General features: G+C 37.8%; 1 protein-coding gene across 1 annotated transcript in view; it reads right to left on the bottom strand.

The window, feature by feature from the left end:
• The window catches only part of LEKR1 (leucine, glutamate and lysine rich 1), a 291,545-nt gene that overhangs the window by 16,114 nt on the left and 256,480 nt on the right, over nucleotides 1–18,951 (bottom strand). The window contains exons 15-16 of the mRNA XM_060099982.1: nucleotides 10,939–11,103; nucleotides 7,108–7,407 (exon numbers count right to left, since the gene is read on the bottom strand). Of these exons, the coding sequence (XP_059955965.1) occupies nucleotides 7,108–7,407; nucleotides 10,939–11,103 (465 nt within the window). The remainder of the gene's footprint in view (nucleotides 1–7,107; nucleotides 7,408–10,938; nucleotides 11,104–18,951) is intronic.

Here is an 18,951-nt window from a genome sequence, read left to right as displayed (position 1 = left end):
TGTTGCACTGCTGTCATCCTTGGATTTCTTCCCACCATCATCCTGGAGAATCTCTCTACCTCTTTCCTGTGCTGGAACGCTCATTTCCTGATTCCTGTGTCTTCTCCCTTCTTAGTTTACTCCCTCTTTGTGGTGTCATATATCTTCTAACAGCTTCCTGAGAAAGGCTGCAAGGGAAGTACCGTTTTTCAGAACTTTAATGTCTGAAAATATCCTTGACACTTGCATTTAATTGATCATTTAGCAGGATATAGAATCCTAGGTTGGAAAAAATTTTCCTTCAGAATTTGGAAGCCATTGGATTCTAGTTTCTACTGTTGTTGTAAAGATGCCATTTTGATTTCTAATCCTTTTTAAGTGACCCCTCTTTTTTTCCTGAACGCTTTTAAGTACTTATGTTTGTCCTTAAGGTAATGACATTTCATGATGAAGTGCTTTGGTGTGTTTGCTTTGCCACCCATCATGCTGAGTGGACCCTTTCAATATAGAAATGCCCTTCAGTACTTCGAAAAATTATTGGATTAGTTCCTGGATAGTTTTCTCCCTTCCATTTTCTCTGTTCTCTCTTTCTGGAACTCCTATTAATGAGGTATTAGATATCCTGGCTTGATCTTCTAATTTTCTTTTCTTCTCTCCATCTCTTTGCCTTTTCCTTCTACTTTCTGGGTGATTTCTTCATCTTTATCATCTAAGCCAAATATTAAATTTTTTATTTCACTTCTTGTATTTTAATACTCATTCCTGTTTGTTTTTTTTTAATAGCCTTCTCTTCATGTTTCATAGATACAATATCTTCTCTTTTCTCTCTAAGGATATTAATTGTGCTCTTTTTTTTTTTTTTTTTTTTCAGTATGCGGGCCTCTCACTGTTGTGGCTTCCCCCGTTGCGGAGCACAGGCTCCGGACGCACAGGCTCCAGACGCGCAGGCTCAGCGGCCACGGCTCACGGGCCCAGCCGCTCCGCAGCATATGGGATCCTCCCAGACCGGGGCACGAACCCGTATCCCCTGCATCGGCAGGCGGACTCTCAACCACTTGCGCCACCAGGGAGGCCCTAATTGTGCTCTTTTTTGAAGCTCACTTTTGCTTCCCACATTGTTTTGTATCTGTCTCCTATGAGTTCTTTTTTGCTTATTTGTTTGATCCTGACTTCTGCCTTTCATGTTAGAGGTGCTCCTCAAATGACTGGGGATTCTTGGCTTTTTGGGTTTAAAAATGAGACTTCAAAATGTTACTGGAAGCTCTGTGTGCCTGCATAAGGGTTTATTTACTGGTATATGTCTCAATATGTAGATTGGACATGGATATAACTTTTACTTAAGAATATACAAACAGCTCACACAGCTCAATATCAGAAAAACAAACAACCCAATCAAAAAATGGGTGGAAGACCTAAATAGACATTTCTCCAAAGACGACATACAGATGGCCAAGAGGCACATGAAAAGATGCTCAACATCACTAATTATTAGAGAAATGCAAATTAAAACTACAATGAGGTATCACCTCACACTGGTCAGAATGGGCATCATCAAAAAATCTACAAACAATAAATGCTGGAGAGGGTGTGGAGAAAAGGGACCCCTCTTGCACTGTTGGTGGGAATGTAAATTGATACAACCACTATGGAGAACAGTATGGAGGTTACTTTAAAAACTAAAAATAGAACTACCATATGACCCAGCAATCCCACTTCTGGGCATATACCCAGAGAAAACCATAATTCAAAAAGACACATGCACCCCAATGTTCATTGCAGCACTATTTACAATAGCCAGGACATAGAAACAACCTAAATGTCCATCAACAAAGGAATAGATAAGGAAGATATGGTGTATGTATACAACGGAATATTACTCAGCCATTACAAGGAATGAAATTGGGTCATTTGTAGAGACATGGATGGACCTAGAGACTGTCATACAGAGTGAAGTACGTCAGAAAGAGAAAAACAAATATTATATATTAATGCATATTATGTGGAATCTAGAAAAATGGTATAGATGACCTTATTTGCAAAACAGAAATAGAGACATAGACCTAGAGAACAAACGTATGGATGCCAAGGGGGATGGGGGTTGGGATGAATTGGGAGATAGGGATTGACATATATATACTATTGATACTATGTATAAAATAGACAACTAATGAGAACTTACTGTATAGCACAGGGAACTCTACTCAGTGCCCTGTGGTGACCTACTAAATGGGAAGGAAATCCGAAAAAGAGGGAATATATGTATATGTATAGCTGATTCACTTTGCTGTACAGTAGAAACTAACATAACATTGAAAAGCAACTATACTCCAATAAAAAAAAAACTTTTAATTAAAAGACCCCAATTGTCAGTATCCAGAGGTCTTTTCTTTTGAGCTAGCTCACTTCGCCACAGAAGGCTCCTCCAATTTCCTGGATATTGATAGATAAGCCTGGTTGTCTGTGTTTTGGGAAGTGAGTGGGTTACAGGGACTAGGAGGTCTCACCCTATAATACACAGACCTTCAGTCCAGCTCTTGCCTTATCCCATATTCTGCTGTTGTGTATCCTCAAGATCAAAGCCTCTTGCATTCCATTTTTCTAGGGTATAAACCTTTGGTATTGTGCCAGGATGGTAGGTGGGGGCCATTTGGGGGTTAGAGAGGGCATCTAAGCATCTATTTGCTCCTTTTACAATAATTCAAACAGCCCTGTCTTCAGATCCACTCTTCTCTCCCTCTTTCAGAGGTATCTGGTGTCCTCAATTCCTGAGCCTTTCCAGTGTCATGTCATGTGATTGGGTTTGCTCCTTTTAGGATTCTGCATACTCCCCCACTCTCCACAGGCATTAGGTTTCAATAGCCATAGCCTGCTGATTACCTCTCATCCATACCTTACTTTCCATTTTCCAAAATTTAGTCAACGTCTTTTTCATCTAGTGTCACCTCCTTTCCTGTTCTTTTTTCCTTATGGATTTATTCACTTTTTATTAATTTACTGTCATTTTAGTGGTATTTGGCATGGAAGCAGAGATAAACATATGCATTCAATTCTCCATGTTTAACCAAGAGCATTCCCTCCTATTTTTGAATCTTTCATTTTCATCAAATAGCTGCAGGAAGTAGTAGAATTTAAAACTTCTGCCCCTTATGTTTTCCTTATCTATAATTTTAAGACAACAAAAATATTGAACACTCTGTACTGGCTTTCCTTTGATAGTTGTACATGAACTGTTTTTTCAGATTTACCACATTCTTTCTCTGGATCACAAGGCCCCTAACATCAGGGCAACACTGTCTTGATAGGACTCATACAGAGCTTGTAGGAAGGAAAACTGGCAGCAAGAAGCATTTGATCTATTTTAACCTGACTTTAAATGATAATGTCCTATTCTCTAACATATTATGTTTCTTTTCTGACTTCCTACTTTTTTTTTTTAATGTTCCAATTTTTATGTCTGTGTCTTCGCCCTATATAGAATTTCAGGAGCCCCCTTTTCACATTTACATTTCCCATACAGTTTTACTTCCCATTTTCTTTCTTCTTATTGACCTGTACCTTTTGTTGCCTCACCTTCTTGACCCTTGTCACCTCACCTTCTTGACCCTTGTCATTTTGGCAGCTCTCCACTAATCCCTGCTCCATGCAGGAATGTCCATTTTGCCCTTTAGAGGCTATGGCTTTCCTCCTATCCTTGAGAACTTTCTTTATACAATTAAAAACAAAGTTCTATCTATTCTCTGGCCTCTTGAATGAGAGCAGGGCTTTCCTCCCCTTAATTAGCTTCCTTATTGGACCATTAATTTATCTTCTTTCTAATGGGAATTTTTTCTCCCCTTAAATGAAGCTTTTTTTTCCTCCAGAACCTGAGAAATTTCAAGTGTCTGGAATGCATGGTCACAAAAAAGTAGTGCTTTTCACTTTACCTGTTAACAACCTTGATTCTTTCTGGCTCATAACTCCTATCACTTTTATTAGCTCATTTCCTATTTTTATAAGAATATGCTGGACTTTAGCATTCTTAACCAGAGAAGCAGCCTTAATTATTTATTCTTACTGTTCAGTTGTAATTATTTAACTTCTAATGGAAAGTCTGCCCTCAGGCATGTCCTTAGGTAACTACTTTTGCGCTGGTCTCTTTCTATTCCCCAATAATGATCCATGGTCATTTATATACCAACTCAGTGTCTTGTATCTTTCAAAAGTCCGCATTTAAAAAAATAAAACTTTATCTCTAAGTGGCTTTCTTTTACAACTAACAAGCAGGAAGAACTCCAAATGTAGCTCCTTTTGTGTGAAAAAGATATTTGCTCTCCACTTTTAGCCTAGCTTTTCTTGCCAAAATTACCTCCAGAGGCCCTGAGATTGGCAGCCTCTAAAATGGCTCCCAGTTATCCCTGCCCTCCTGCTATTCACAGCCTTGTGCGATCCCTTTGTGTTGAGTGTGGGCTGGACTTGTTTCATCTCTAATGAATAGAATGCAGGAAAAGCAGTGGGATGCCACTTCTGAGATTAGGTTACAAAAAGACTGTGGCTTCTAGCTTTGGGCACCTTCTCTTGCATGCTGTCATTCTCACTAGCTTGTTTTGAGGGAAGCTAGCTGCCACGTTGTAGGCTCTTCTTTGGAGAGGTTCATGTTGGAAGGAACTGAGTGGGGACCTCTGACCAACAGCCAGCATTGAACTGAGGCTCTCAGCCCAACAGCCTTGAGGAAATAAATCCTGCTGACAACTACATAAGTGAGCTTGGAAGCCAACGCTCCCCCAGTTGAGCCTTTAGATGAGACTGCAGCCCCTGACACCCTAATACCAACCTCTTGAGAGGCCTTGAGCCAGAGGCATCCAGCTAAGCCCCACATTCAGATCCCTGACACTCAGAAACTATGAGATAATAAATGTTGTTTGAAGTACTGATTTTGATGACAATTTGTTACGCAACAATAGAAAACTAATGCAAGTCCTTATGGCCAATTTTTTAGCTTTTAGTCTGTGCTTTTTATATGAGAAGTTTCTTTTTAGGCCATTCTTTCCTCTGGATGTCAATTTAATTGCTCACATAATATTTTCTGTAAATTCCTCTTTGAAAGCAGGGAATGGCAGTTGCCAGTCTTGTTCATAATTGCATATTGATGACTAGCACAGTGCCTGGCACTTGAATAGTTGCCCATTATATATTTACTGGATTTGACCCTTCAGTCTTTTTCTACATGTCCTAGTTTATAAGTTACTCATCACTTTCCATATTGCCATTTCTTTGGGGGATTTAAGAGTTAGAAAACCTGCTGGTCTAGTAACTTGGAGTTTTTTCTCCTTTAATCTGCTGTCCCTCCTCCTCTTGAACTTCAACACTGCTGTCTCATTTGAGGCATCACCTCTCCTTCTCCAGCAGAGCTGAATCCATGTGTGCTTGCTCTTGCCACTCCTGCCTGGACTGGTGGAGCAGCTCCCTTTTTCAAGGGAGGCTGTGCTGCTGTGTTTCAACAGGAGACACTCAATCACGTAACACTCTAACCATCTGGTGGAGTAAGCACTAGTGTGTTTGTTCTTATTCTAAAAGTGAGTGAGAGAGTGTGTGTGTGTGTGTGTCTGTGTGTGTGTGTGTCCTGGAGATGTTGAGTGCCAAGCCTGAGGTCACTTTGAAATTTGGAAGCAGAATAACTAGAATTCTGGTATCCTAAAAAAGGAAGCATAGAGATTCATGGAGATGAAGTTTGGAGAGTCAAATCTTGGAGATTCATATTTGAATCTTCGCTCCACCATGTTGTGTGACCTTACAAATTATTCAAATATCTTGAGTCAGTTCCTCATCTGTAACATGGAAATAATTCCTACTCTATAAGGTTTTAGGCATTATTCTTGATCCAGTATTCTGTTAATTCTACATTTTAACTTAAAATTTCTTTGCAATAGGTTCACTTCATAATTATAATGATAGCATAAACTTTTAATTTGGGTTGATAATTTAAATACAGGAAGAAAACATGGTATATTTGTTAACAATCAATATTACTACTAGCACTTTCCTTTTATTCTTTTATTAAGATGCCAATAAAACCAATAATATTACTCATCACTAACATTCAGAATCTTCCTCCATTTGCCTTTATTTGCTATACTGTCATAAATGGGATCAAATATTCTAATGTGACAATATTCTAATTCTTGGCTATTGGAAAATTGCCCCATTGTCTTAATAAGTTTGGGCTGCTATAACAAAATACAAGAGGCTGTGTGGTTCAAACAACAAACATTATTTCTCACAGTTTGGGAGGCTGGGAAGTTCAAGAACAAGGTGCCAGCAGATTTGGTGTCTGGTGAAGGCTCGCTTCCTGATTCAAGATGGCCATCCTCTTGCTGTGTCTTCACATGGTGCAAGGGGCGAGGAAGTTTTCTTTCATAAGGGCACTAACCCCATTCAGGAAATTAGTTCATCTCTCAAGATGTAATCACCTCCCACAGACCCACCTCCACATATTATCACGCTGGGGATTAGGTTTCAACATATGAATTTGGGGGGACACCCAAACATTCATTCCATAGCATCCACCATTTCTAAACTGTTCAGCAGTTCAGAAATAAGATTTTCTTAGGAAAAAAATTTCAAATCGAAATAAGTCTACTCCGGTTTAAATAAAAACACTGCTGAAATAATCATGCATACATAGGAAAGAAGACCAATACATGTAAATTATCTTATAACTTTAGATTGACAGAAAAATAAAACCCTAAAGAACAATTGTTTTTAAAATATATTGTCCAAAATATTAACTTAAGCAGCAAGTACTCTAAAAGTTTCTTTGGCAAAGATTTAATGTCACAACAAATAAGACATAAATTTATAAAGATTTCTAATCTTAGAGGTTTTAAATGGTCATTTGCAACACAGTAGAACTGGCTGAGGAAATCTTAGAGATTATGTAGTTAAATGTATTATTCATTTTACAGAAAAGGAAGCCAGGTCCAGAGAGGTTAAGTGCCTGCTTAGTTAAGGACAGAGCCAGGATATGACCCCAGATCTCTGATTAATAGTCCAGGACTCTTTGCATGACACCAAGCTACCTTTCCTGTTTTGTTTGTTGAAAGAACGTGCACTCTTTCACTAATTGCAATGGTACCATCACCTGTTTCTTACCTCTTCCTGGGACTGGTTGAATTGCTGTATCAGTTGTGCTTGTGCCAGCATTACTCTTTCCAGTTCATCTGACTTCTGTTTCATTTCCTTCCTCAAGTCCTCTGAAACTGAATCATTACTGTCAATTTCCTTCTTCAAGCGTGATTCAAATTCTGCAACCAAATTTTTAAGGTTTCCGATTTCTTTCTCCTTTAACTCAGATTCTTCAGTATATTGAACATGGGATTCATGGAGTTTTTCTTCAAGAGCAGCCACTTTCAGCTTTAGATCTTTAGTAGCGCCTTCAATTAAGTCAGATATCTGTAAGATAAATCTTGCATTAGTTTGTGGGTGATAGTCTCTAGGTATCCACAGAATTCTCATGGTTTTAAGATGCTTATTCTAAATAACTGGTGTTCTGATGTGATGAAAACAAATCATATGACATATATAGGGCTTCAAGATTTTAAAAGTTAAGACTAAAATTTTATTTTTATCAACTAAAATGGAATTGCATTAATCACTTGGGCATACTTGGAAATACATAAATCTGTGTGGCTGAACTGAGCTACCAAGAACAGCCCAAGTCTTGATCAAGTGCCTGTCTGGACACCACTTTAGGGTGGCTTTGGGACCTAGAAATGCCTGATGTTTGGGGATGCATGTAGGAGAGCACCACAGCTATAGTCTACTCAAACCATACCAGTTAAGTTTTCCTTTGATATATGTTTTTTCTTTCTTGAATATGATGACTGGAGGTACCCTAGACACTACACATTCTATAGCAGCCCTGCCCAACAGAACTTTCTGTGATGATAGAAATATTCTGCGCTGTCCTATATGGTAGCCACTAGCCACATGTGACTATTGATAGTGGTGTGCTGGTAAATGTTTAACAACGGACTCACACATACACACACAAAAGCCAGATTTATATCTAATTTCCATGGTGTGAATACTCTCACCATGGCCACTTCCAAGCTATGAAGGTGATATCACTGATCATTGAGCTGGGAAGAAATGCACATAATAGGCTCTTGCTTGTTAGTATGGGCTCTTGTGCATTTGAAACGTGGTGAACATGAGTGAGGAACTCAATTTTCAATTTTATTTAATTTTAATTAATTGAAACTTAAGTAGACACATAAGTTACCACATTAGACAGTGCAGTTCTAGAGGATACCAGAATACTTAGAAAATATACTGCTTCTGAAGGTGTTACCTCTAGACAAAGAGAGGAAAGAATAACTTGAGAAACTTCTCCTCAAAGTCATGAAATTCTTTAGAAGGGAAAAGATTACTTATTTTTTTTCTCCTTAAAAAACAAAACAAATAACAGAAAACAGACCAGGAAGAGCAAAACTCCTTCTGATGAAACATATGCTTATTATTTATGCTATGGATATTGTCACATAAATATTAGTACAAGAAATCAGCCCATGAAGAATCTGGAAAACATTCATAGACCAAAGTTCCAAGGATTTTGTGAACCATTACTTAAGTTATGTATCCAAAATTTGTTTCAAATGTTAAATTTACATTAAGAATAACTTTTACAAGAAATCTGTTTACCACACTTAGTAATTTTATAAATTAAATTAATATCCCATTTTCCTCAATTAATCCAGGAAGGAAGAGGGTCACTGCTAGGTCTGAACAGTAGTTTCCTTCATCCAGAGGAGAGGTGACACTGAAACAGAGCAGGTTATCCTGGGGAGAGGAGGCTCACATAGCCACAAACATGTTTTGATTTTTTAAAAGGGAGTCAACATTTAAAAAATCAAGGCACCTCCCTGGTGGCACCGTGGTCAAGAATCCACCTGCCAATGCAGGGGACACAGGTTTGAGCCCTGGTCCAGGAAGATCCCACATGACGCGGAGCAACTAAGCCCATGCACCGCAACTACTGAGCCTGCGCTCTAGAGCCCATAAGCCACAGCTACTGAGCCTGTGTGCCACAACTACTGAAACCTGCGCACCTAGCGCCCGTGCTCTGCAACAAGAGAAGCCACTGCAATGAGAAGCCTGCACACTGCAACAGACAGTGGCCCCTGCTCACCGCAACTAGAGAAAGCCCACACATAGCAATGAAAACCCAATGCAGCCAAAAATAAATAAGTAAATAAAGCTGAATAATATTCCTTTAAAAAAATAAAAAATAAAGAGAATTCACTCACAAAATCTGGACTTATGATTTCTCTTGAAAGACTGTAGCCCTGGTAAGTTGGGGTCTGCCTTTCAGCATTCCCCTGCTGATGGTCCTGAGCCACCTGGGGACTGCAACAGCAGTCACAATGTTAGGGGAAAAGGGGGGTGGGGGGGCAGGAGCCAGGAAGCAAGAGGCCTGTCTAGGTTAGAATCTGTCCAGAAGAGGAGGGGCCTAAGGTGAGCCAGGTTACAAGTTCCCAGCGCATACTCCATTGTCCCAATATGACTTCACTTAACAAACACAAATTAAGAGATAAAATTACTGAAAAAAATTTTTTTTGATGTGGACCATTTTTAAAGTTTTTATTGAATTTGTTAAAATATTGCTTCTGTTTTATGTTTTGATTTTTTGGCCCCAAGGCATGTGGGATCTTAGCTCCCTGACCAGGGATCCAACTCACATTGGAAGTTAAACCCCCTGCATTGGAAGGGGGAGTCTTAATCACTAGACCACCAGGGAAGTCCCCCCAGAGGTAAAATTATTAAGAATTTCAAGACAGCATTTGCAGAGTGTTAAACCTGAAAGGCCTTTTAGAGTGTGGGGACCTGTGGTGCTACACTCACGTGGCTGGCCCTGCCTATCGTTCCCAGTGAGCTACTGAAAAGGCTGTACCATACCCTCTATACACCAAAGTAGAGGCCAGTAAGTCTCATTTAAGGCTAACTTAAATAGACTCTTAATGAGTTTATTCAAAAATATGACTTCACCACTGGGTCTTGGTTAATACACACACACACACACACACACACACACACACACACATTCTACTCTCAGGTGTTATGAAAACAAGGGAACCTTAATGAAACCTTGTATTATGTTTAGGACACATTGTTTAAGAAATTATGGGGACTTCCCTGGTGGCACAGTGGTTAAGAATTAGCCTGCCAATGCAGGGGACACGGGTTCAATTCCTGGTCCGGGAATATCCCACATGCCACGGGGCAACTAAGCCCGTGCACCACAACTACTAAGCCTGAACTCTAGAGCCCGCGAGCCACAACCACTAAAGCCTGCGTGCCTAGAGCCCGTGCTCTGAAACAAGAAAAGCCACTTCGATGAGAAGCCCGCGCACCGCAATGAAGAGTAGCCCCTGCTCACCGCGACTAGAGAAAGCCTGTGTGCAGCAACGAAGACCCAATGCAGCCAAAAATAAATAAATAAATAAAATAAAGTTAAAATGATACTTTGAGAAAAAGAAGTTATGGAGGTGTGATTATATTTAAAAAATATTTTCCTTCATTCAAAAATATTTAGAGTTGAAAATATTTGCAATTAAAGGGGATAGTCTTTAATTGTTGGTAAAATTTTAATTATGTGAAACACCTCATTATCTTTTGTTGGATACTTGAGGTATTGGAACATCTAACCATGCTAATTATTAGTTATATAATTTATGCTGTTTTAAAAATAAGTTTATTTTAGTAGGAAAAAATACCATACATAGCTGGATTGTATGCTTATATAATTTATCTCAGTCATTCATTCTGGAGAATAGCCAAACCATTCTATCTACCTAAAACTAAGGCACAATGACCATGAGAAAATCTACAGGAATTATAAATATAGTGGTGTCCTTAGGAGGAAATAACCAACATCTACAGTTTCAAACCCATTAAATAATGATGAACATCATAATGACAGACCTTCATTTGTAGTTCTTCTTGTTCTTTCTTACACTTTTGGATTATTTCTTGGTGTTTTTCCTTTTCAATATCGAGTTCCAGTTTAACTTCTTCTTTAAAGAGAAGAGCTTGCTCCTGAAATTCAACTAAATGTTGGGCCCTTTCCTTGGCGAGTTCAGCTTCAATCTAGAAAATAGCATTTAACACACAAATAGAGCCATTTTATCTTAAGATAAGTAAGTTAAGCCTATTTTCAGACTCATATTTTTTCTTCCAGTTTTATTCAGATATAATTGACATACAGTGCTGTATAAGTTTAAGGTGTACAGCGTAAAGATTTGACTTACATATATCCTGAAGTTATTATCACAATAAGTTTACTGAACATCCATCATCTCATATAGATACAAAATTAAAGAAATAGATTTTTTTTCTTGTGATGAGAACTCAGGATCTAATCATTTTTAAAATTCTAATCCTAATATTAATTTTTAAATTCTAATGTTTAAAAATAATCTGACTCAGAACTCGGGCCAGAAAAGTTGACCTTAGGTCAAATAGTGTTACATCTTCTAAGACCATCAAAACCTGTAAAATGAGTAGAGAAGTTAGTACAATATATTATAACAGTTTTCAGAAATACTAAAAGCTTATTAATCTTCTGTACATTTATGGTGTAAACTCGGTCCTTGTCAGCAACCCTATAAGGAAAAAAAAAGATTTTGAGGCTCTTACACTAAGTTCTGCTGAAAACTAAGAGTGGATACAAGGTATAAATGTTGATTTTTTAAAATGGTCCTTTCTTGATAGAGATCAGACAGTTTTGGGGTCAAAGATTATCATTTTAATGTGATTGAGGCCAGAAGGCTGATGGAAGGAAAACATAGTCAGTGATGCCTGTATCCAGATTTTGACTCACATAGAATCATGGTGCTGGAAGGGACCTTAGAAATCCCCTAGTTCATTTTCTCAAGCTTCCATGAATTGTGGAAGCATAAACAAAGGCTTTGGATTGAGTTTAAATCCTGGCTCTAAATCCTGGCTCTGCCACTCTAGTTGTGTGATCTTAAATTGTGACTGTAACCTCTCCTGATGTGGTTATAACTAATTCCCTTGGGGGTCGTTATGAGGATTATAAATGAGATGAAACATCTGTGTAAAGCTCTTGCACAAGCAGGAATTCAATAGTCAGTGGAGATTACTTCTACACCCTGACTTCAGTCTCTACCATGGAATTTGCACCAAATCATTGTCTGCTCTGTGCCTCAACACCACCAGAAACCATAATTCACTCCTTCCCCAGCAGGTGTTTCCATTTTCAGACAGCGCTCAGCATTAGGAAGTTTTTCCTTTAGTTGAGCCAACATCTCTCTCCCCATGGTTTTTAACCATTGGTTTTGGCTCTATCTACCGGAGCGAGAGAACAAATCTATGAGTCCTGGAGTCATTTAGGCCTGGGAGACTATATAGTGGAGTAGAGAAGGGATCCCAGTGACAGGCCGGCTCGAGATTTACATTGTGCCATGATTATAAATTCTAAGAGGGAGTAAATGCCAGATAACTTGGGAGAAAAACTGTCAAACATGACTTACTGTGACTGTGATTCTCAGGCCACTAAGAGGAGGAGAGAGGTCAACCTGAATTTCTCAAGGGGATACTGAAACTAGGGTACCAGGAAACAGAAAGTTTGCTAAGAAAGTTTGCAGGAAGCCATTTAAATTACATAAAATCCACATAGAAGACTAGCTCCAGTGTGGGGTCTGTGGGATTTATTGCACTGGGTATAGGACTGATTATTTGCCTCAAGGCAAAACAGTTATATTTATACTCAATGCATGGAGTTAAATTTCTGGATTGTTTGGGGGAAACAATACCAATAATCATTTAGGAACATGATAGAACTGTTCAGGTGTGTTGCTAGCAGATTACAAATGACAAGGGGAGCCTCAGGGCCCTCAGAAAAGAGAGCAGATGTTCTTCTGAATTCCAGGTACTTGTGTTCACTTGCCTCCTGGTAGCCATTTAGATACATCACAGGTGTCTCAAAAAAACTGTCTGAACCAGATATCTTGATACAATCCCCTCCCCACCTGTTCCTTCCTCAATGCTCCCCATCTCAGGGCACCATACCATCACCCATCGAGTTATTCAAGTCAGTAACTGGGGTAATCACCTTTCACACTTCTGTCTCCCTTACCCTCCACACCTAATCCAGCTCCAAGTCCTGTTCATTTTGCCTCCAAAAGATGCATCGAATCCACCCATTTCTCTACACCTCTACTTCCACCACCCTAGTTGTGGTCACCACCACCTCCTGAGTGGCCTCCTTACTTCTATTCCTGCCTCTCTCCAACACCTGATACACAGCAGAGTGTTCTTCACAAACTATAAATTGGATTATTTTATTCCTTCTTAGTGGTTTTTCAATGCATTAGTATAAAATCCAAACTCCCATACACGGTCTTCTACAGGACCACCATCAGCCCATATGACACCTTTGTGTAAATCAAAAAAGCATGCCTTCCTTACATGAACACAGCCTTGGGCAGGGCACAAGACCTGGTGAGCAGAGCCCAGGTCAGATTCCAGCTCCCTTCTCTCCCTTGTGCTGTGCTATTGGTCACGATGCAACCTGAACACCATGTATGGCAGCCCTGGACTTCTCCACCTGACTTTTACTGCTTTTCCCATTTGATTACTGTGCTCCAGCCACACTGGAATAGATAAGTCAAGAACACATGAAAGGAGGAAATCAAATGCAAGACATTCGGAAAACTTCAAGAATTAATAGCCCACAAGATACCAGGACACTATAAAAAAAAAGAGTAAACAAACACTTTTTGAGAAACTCAAGAAAAATTTGTGCTGAGGTACTAAAATATCAAGTGTTCAAAAAATTTTCCTTGTGTGGTTAACTAGTAGAGCCAAAGAGTTATTTTAGGATAAAAAGACATATTTCAAAATATGGATTCAAATTAAGAGAACAAGGATGTACATAAACTGTGTGGGACAGGACAAACTAAATTAGATGACAGAAGGACTTGAGAAGAACTTTTAAAAACGGAAGTTCTTTAAATTTATTATGGGGAAGAGGCCATTTAGCAAATCAGCAGAGTCCCTTGATGAAGAGGAAACAAAGGAAGCGTTCAGGGAAGGAAAGGGGGTGGCTGACTGGTTGAATGAGAAGAATGTTCTGTTCTACCTGAGTCAGGAAGAAAGGAGATCTTCTTGCCCCTGAACTGTTCCTTGGAATGAACTAGTGTAGGTAAGGGGAAGGGGAAAAAGGAAGGAATAGATGGAGGGTGGGAAAGAAAAACACTGTAGATAAAAAGAAGAGTGATTTACTATTACTGATTTGATTTTTAATTTGCACAACCTGAGAAAGAGAAGCAAAGTGATGAGCTTCAGGTGGGATTTCTAAACATTTAAGGAAGCTGCAGTGGGAAGCCAAAAGCCATCTGAATATGTTGACTCCGTAGCACAGAGAGATGACACTACCAGTTCCTTCATGATCTGAAGAGTCTGAACAAAGTGATGAGCCCACAAACAATGATTTGCTTAAGCTGGTATATTGTCATTGAAAAGATGAATTCATACCAAATTGTCATGTTTATGTTTTTGACATGTTGATAAGAGCTGTTTGTTTAAAATATCTTAGATGGCAGGACTTATGTTTATGCAAAATAAATGAATTAGGTGATGGTGCATACATATATTATGAACTGCTTTATACAATAACTAATAGCAATTTTGAAAATCATGAAAAAATTCTAATCTCTGAAAAACAGCATGAATAATATATGAGTTCAAGAGTTACACAATGTAAAATCAATTATTGTCTGGGTACACATTCCAGATTTTAACTCATCCATATCTTCCTCTAGCTCAAACTCTGTCTCCTCCCTGAAGGCCTTCTGATGACTCCACAGCATTCTGAGTATGTTGTTTTTTAATTCCTTTTGTATTTGTTGTTGAAATGCATAATTAGAGTTTTATAATATTTGTGTCTAATACTAGTGTGCAAAATGCTATCTTTCCACTAATTATTTTCCAAGTGAGATCTTTGTGGTTGATTTTGATATCATTTTCTAACTGTTCATGGAGCCAAACACCAAATATAATCACTTATTACTTTGATGATCCCTTTAAAACCAAGGGAGTTTCTGATGTCAAAGTAGAAATCAGACCACTTGTTTATATTTGATGTACATATATCACTAAACAAAATATATCTCCTAAAAATAAATTATTATACTATTTTCTAAAAGTTTAAAAACAAATACTGGTTGAAAACTAATACTTCAGATTATTTCTAAATTAACCACTGAATAAGTATATTATAAAAGTAGATGACTATTCAAATACTAGGCTTTGTATTGTAGTAAAAAATACGAATGCTAAGGAATCAGACTATGCACTGAAGTCCTGCCAAGAACTGAGTAAACTGAGGGCGGAAGGAGAGAATGTTCACCAAGTAACTTAAACAGGCTAGGTGGTATGGTACAGGGCCCTTTTCATCTACTAACTCATATAATTCTTACAACAACCCTGGAAAGAACATACAATAATTATTATTCCCACTGTCTACAGTAAGAAATAGTCTCAGAGAAATTAAGTGCCTTCACAAAGATCTTAGAACTACTATGAGGTGGAGAGGGCTGCACACTCAGGTGTCTCTGGTGGACTCCATAGCTCAGTGTGGTGAGTTTTTCCATGCAGCTGTCTCCCTACACATCTACATGGCACAGTGGTTAAGGGCATGGACTTGGTATTTATTTAGTTTCAAAATATTGGGGGATTTTTTTCCAGATAACTTTCTGTTAATGAATTCTAATTTGATTCCATTGTGGTTAGAGAAAATACTTTGTATGACTTGAATCCTTTTAAATTTATTGAGACATATTTACTCCCAGTATATGATCTACTTTAATAAATGTCCCATGCGCACTTGAGATGAATGTGTATTCTGCTGTTAAATGGAGAATTCTATACATATCAATTAGGTCAAATTTGGTAATAGTGTTTACTGTATCTCTTCAAAATAAATTATTATACTATTTTCCATAGTTTATATCCTTAATGAGTTTTCTGGATATTTTTCTATCAATTATTGAGAGAGGGCTATTGACATCTCTGACTCTAATTATAGATTTGTCTATTTCTCCTTGCAGTTCTATCATTTTTTGCTTAATTTTTAAGTTCTGTTACTAGGTGAAAAACCATTTAGGATTATTATGTCTTCTTGGTGAACCAATCCCTTTATCATTATGAAATGACCTCCTTTATCTTTGGTAATATTCTGATTTCTTTCTCTGAAATCTATTTTGATTGTAATGTAGCTACTTTAGCTTCTTTTGATTTGTTCTAGCATATCTTTTTTCCATCCATTACTTTTAACCTATTTTTAAAAATATTTCTTTATATAAAAGTACATTTCTTATAGGCAACATACAGTAGAGTCTTGCATTTTTATCCAACATGACAATCTCTGTCTTTTAATGGGGGTATTTAGACTAGGGCTTGGCAAACCATGGTCCACAGACTAAATTCAGCCATGCCCATTTATTTGCATATCATCTATGGCTGCTTTTAAGCTGCAATGGTGGAGTGGAGTGGTTGCAACAGAGGCTGTATGTTCCACAAACCAAAAATATTTTACTTACTAACTGGACCTTTATAGAAAAAGTTTGCTGACCCTGGTTTAGACCATTTATATTTCATTTGATTATTGATATGATTAGCTTTAAATCTATCTTGCTATGCATTTTCTATTTGGCCCATCTCATTTTTTTCCCTCTTTTTCTGTCTTCTTTTGGATTATTTTTTTAATTCAATTTTATCTCCTTTGCTGGTTTATTAGCTGTAACTCTTTGTTTTTCTATTTTTGTGGTTGGTTTAGAGTTTATAGAATATATTTTTAACTTATTGCAATCTGTCTTCTTGTGATATATCACTTCATATATTATATAAGAATCTAAATATTCTCACCACCACTACCAAAACAACAAAGGTAATTATGTGAAGTGAAGGATATGTTAACTAACCCTATTGTAGTAATTATTTTGCAACATATATATGTGTGTGTCAGATCATCATGTTGTACATACTAAACTTACAGTGTCACATGTCAATTATATCTCTATAAGGCTGGAGGAAAAAGGGGGCTGTGATGGTTGGTTGATGGATAAAACTAAAATGAAAGGACCCCTTCTTCCCTTCCTTAGATCTCCTGCCATTGTTCCATACTCACCAACCCCAACCAAAAGTCAGAGGGTCCAGGAACTATTACTTTCATCCATTCAACTCAGGCTATGGGGATAGAAAGCAGGGTTTCAAGGGTGTAGAGTGGCCAGAGTGGGGCAAATGAAAGGAATCTGGCTCAACCCATGAGGCAGATGGAGAAATTCTCAGAGAAGGGTAATCTGCCAGGAAGGTACCCCCAGAAGGGTCCACTGTATTTCCCAGCTCATTGTCAGTTTGCCTACCCATTGCCCTATCTCTTGGCCCATCTTTTAACTGGAAACTTCAGGAGATATTTGTTATTTTCTTTTCTTTTTTTTTTTTAGGGATTCATTCTTCCCCTATTGTCAGTCAATATGGTTGAATGGGAATCTGTCCTGCAGGGTGAGCATGTGACTCAGGTCTGAATGAATCAACATGCCCAGTCTTGCCAGGTGTGGTGATTGGTCCAAGACTAAGCACATGATTCAGTTAGAATCTGACAGCCACAGTGAGTTTTTTGCTAAGAATGCAGAAAAGAGACGGGAGGAGCTACTGTTCCCTTTTTGCCATCAGGAGGGACAATTCTGAGTCTGAAAATGAAACCAATCTGGCAGAAAACCAACTTGACAGCCCTGAATCTAGCTGTGCCTGAAGGTAGTCCACCACTGAACTTTGCAGTTACGAGAGCCAATAAATTATATTTTCACTTAAAAGAAGAGAAAAAAAGAATTTCACAATAGTATATTTCCATCTTTCCCTTCCCAGCTATTGTGATATTGTTGTCATATATTTTGCTTCTACATTTGACAAATCTCATATTAGATTATTAATATTTTTATTTAAATAGTCCATTATAATTTAAAGAAATTTAAATGATAAAAATATCATATTTATCCACATTGTTACCAATTCTGGTGTTCTACATTCCTTTGTATAGATCCATATTTCCATCTGTTATAATTTTCCTTCTGAATAAAGGACTTCTTTTAACATTTCTTATAGTGTGGGTGTGCTGGTGATACATTTTTTTCTGTTTTTTTCATTCTGAAAAGATCTTTATTTCACCCTCATGTTTGAAAAATATTTTCACTTTGTATAGAATTCTAAGTTGACAGCTCCCACCACTATGCCCTCACCCCTGCCCCACCCGTCTTCTTTCAATACTTTCTGTCTCACTGTCTTCTTGCTTATATTGTTTATGATAAAATAAAAATCTGCTCTCATCCTTATCTTTGTTCCTCATATATGTCTTTTATTCTCTGATTGCTTTTAAGATTTTCTTTTTATTAATATTTTTGAGCAATTGGATTATAATGCTTGAGGTGTGCTGAGCTTCTTGAATATGCTTGAGGTTTGCTGAGCCTCTTGAATCTGTGGGTTTATAGTTTTCAACAAATTTTGGTTTTCTTAGCTGTTATTTCTTCAAATATTTTTTCTGTCCTCTCTTTCCTGTCCTTTGAGAAGTCCAATTATACATATATTAGGCCACTTGAATTTGTCTCACAGCTCACTGATGCCCTTTTTTTGTTCTGAGTCTCTTTTCTATTTTATTTCATTGCATAGTTTCTATTGCTGTGTCTTAAATTTAACTTATCTCTTCTTCTGGAATGTTTAATCTGCCATTAATCCATCCAGTATACTTTTCATCTCAGACAATTGCAATTTTCATCTCTATAAATTCAGTTTAGGTCTTTTTTATATCTTCCACATCTCTGTTTAACATGGTCAATTTTTCCTCTCGTTTTTGGACATATGGAATACAGTTATCATAACTGTTTTAATGTCCTTGCCTGCTAATTCTAACATCTGTGC

Source organism: Mesoplodon densirostris, chromosome 5 (genome assembly GCF_025265405.1).
Source record: "Mesoplodon densirostris isolate mMesDen1 chromosome 5, mMesDen1 primary haplotype, whole genome shotgun sequence".
Taxonomy (NCBI): Eukaryota; Metazoa; Chordata; class Mammalia; order Artiodactyla; family Ziphiidae; genus Mesoplodon; species Mesoplodon densirostris.
Note: the sequence above shows the minus strand (reverse complement) of the source record. Positions and strands in the feature narration are given on the sequence as shown.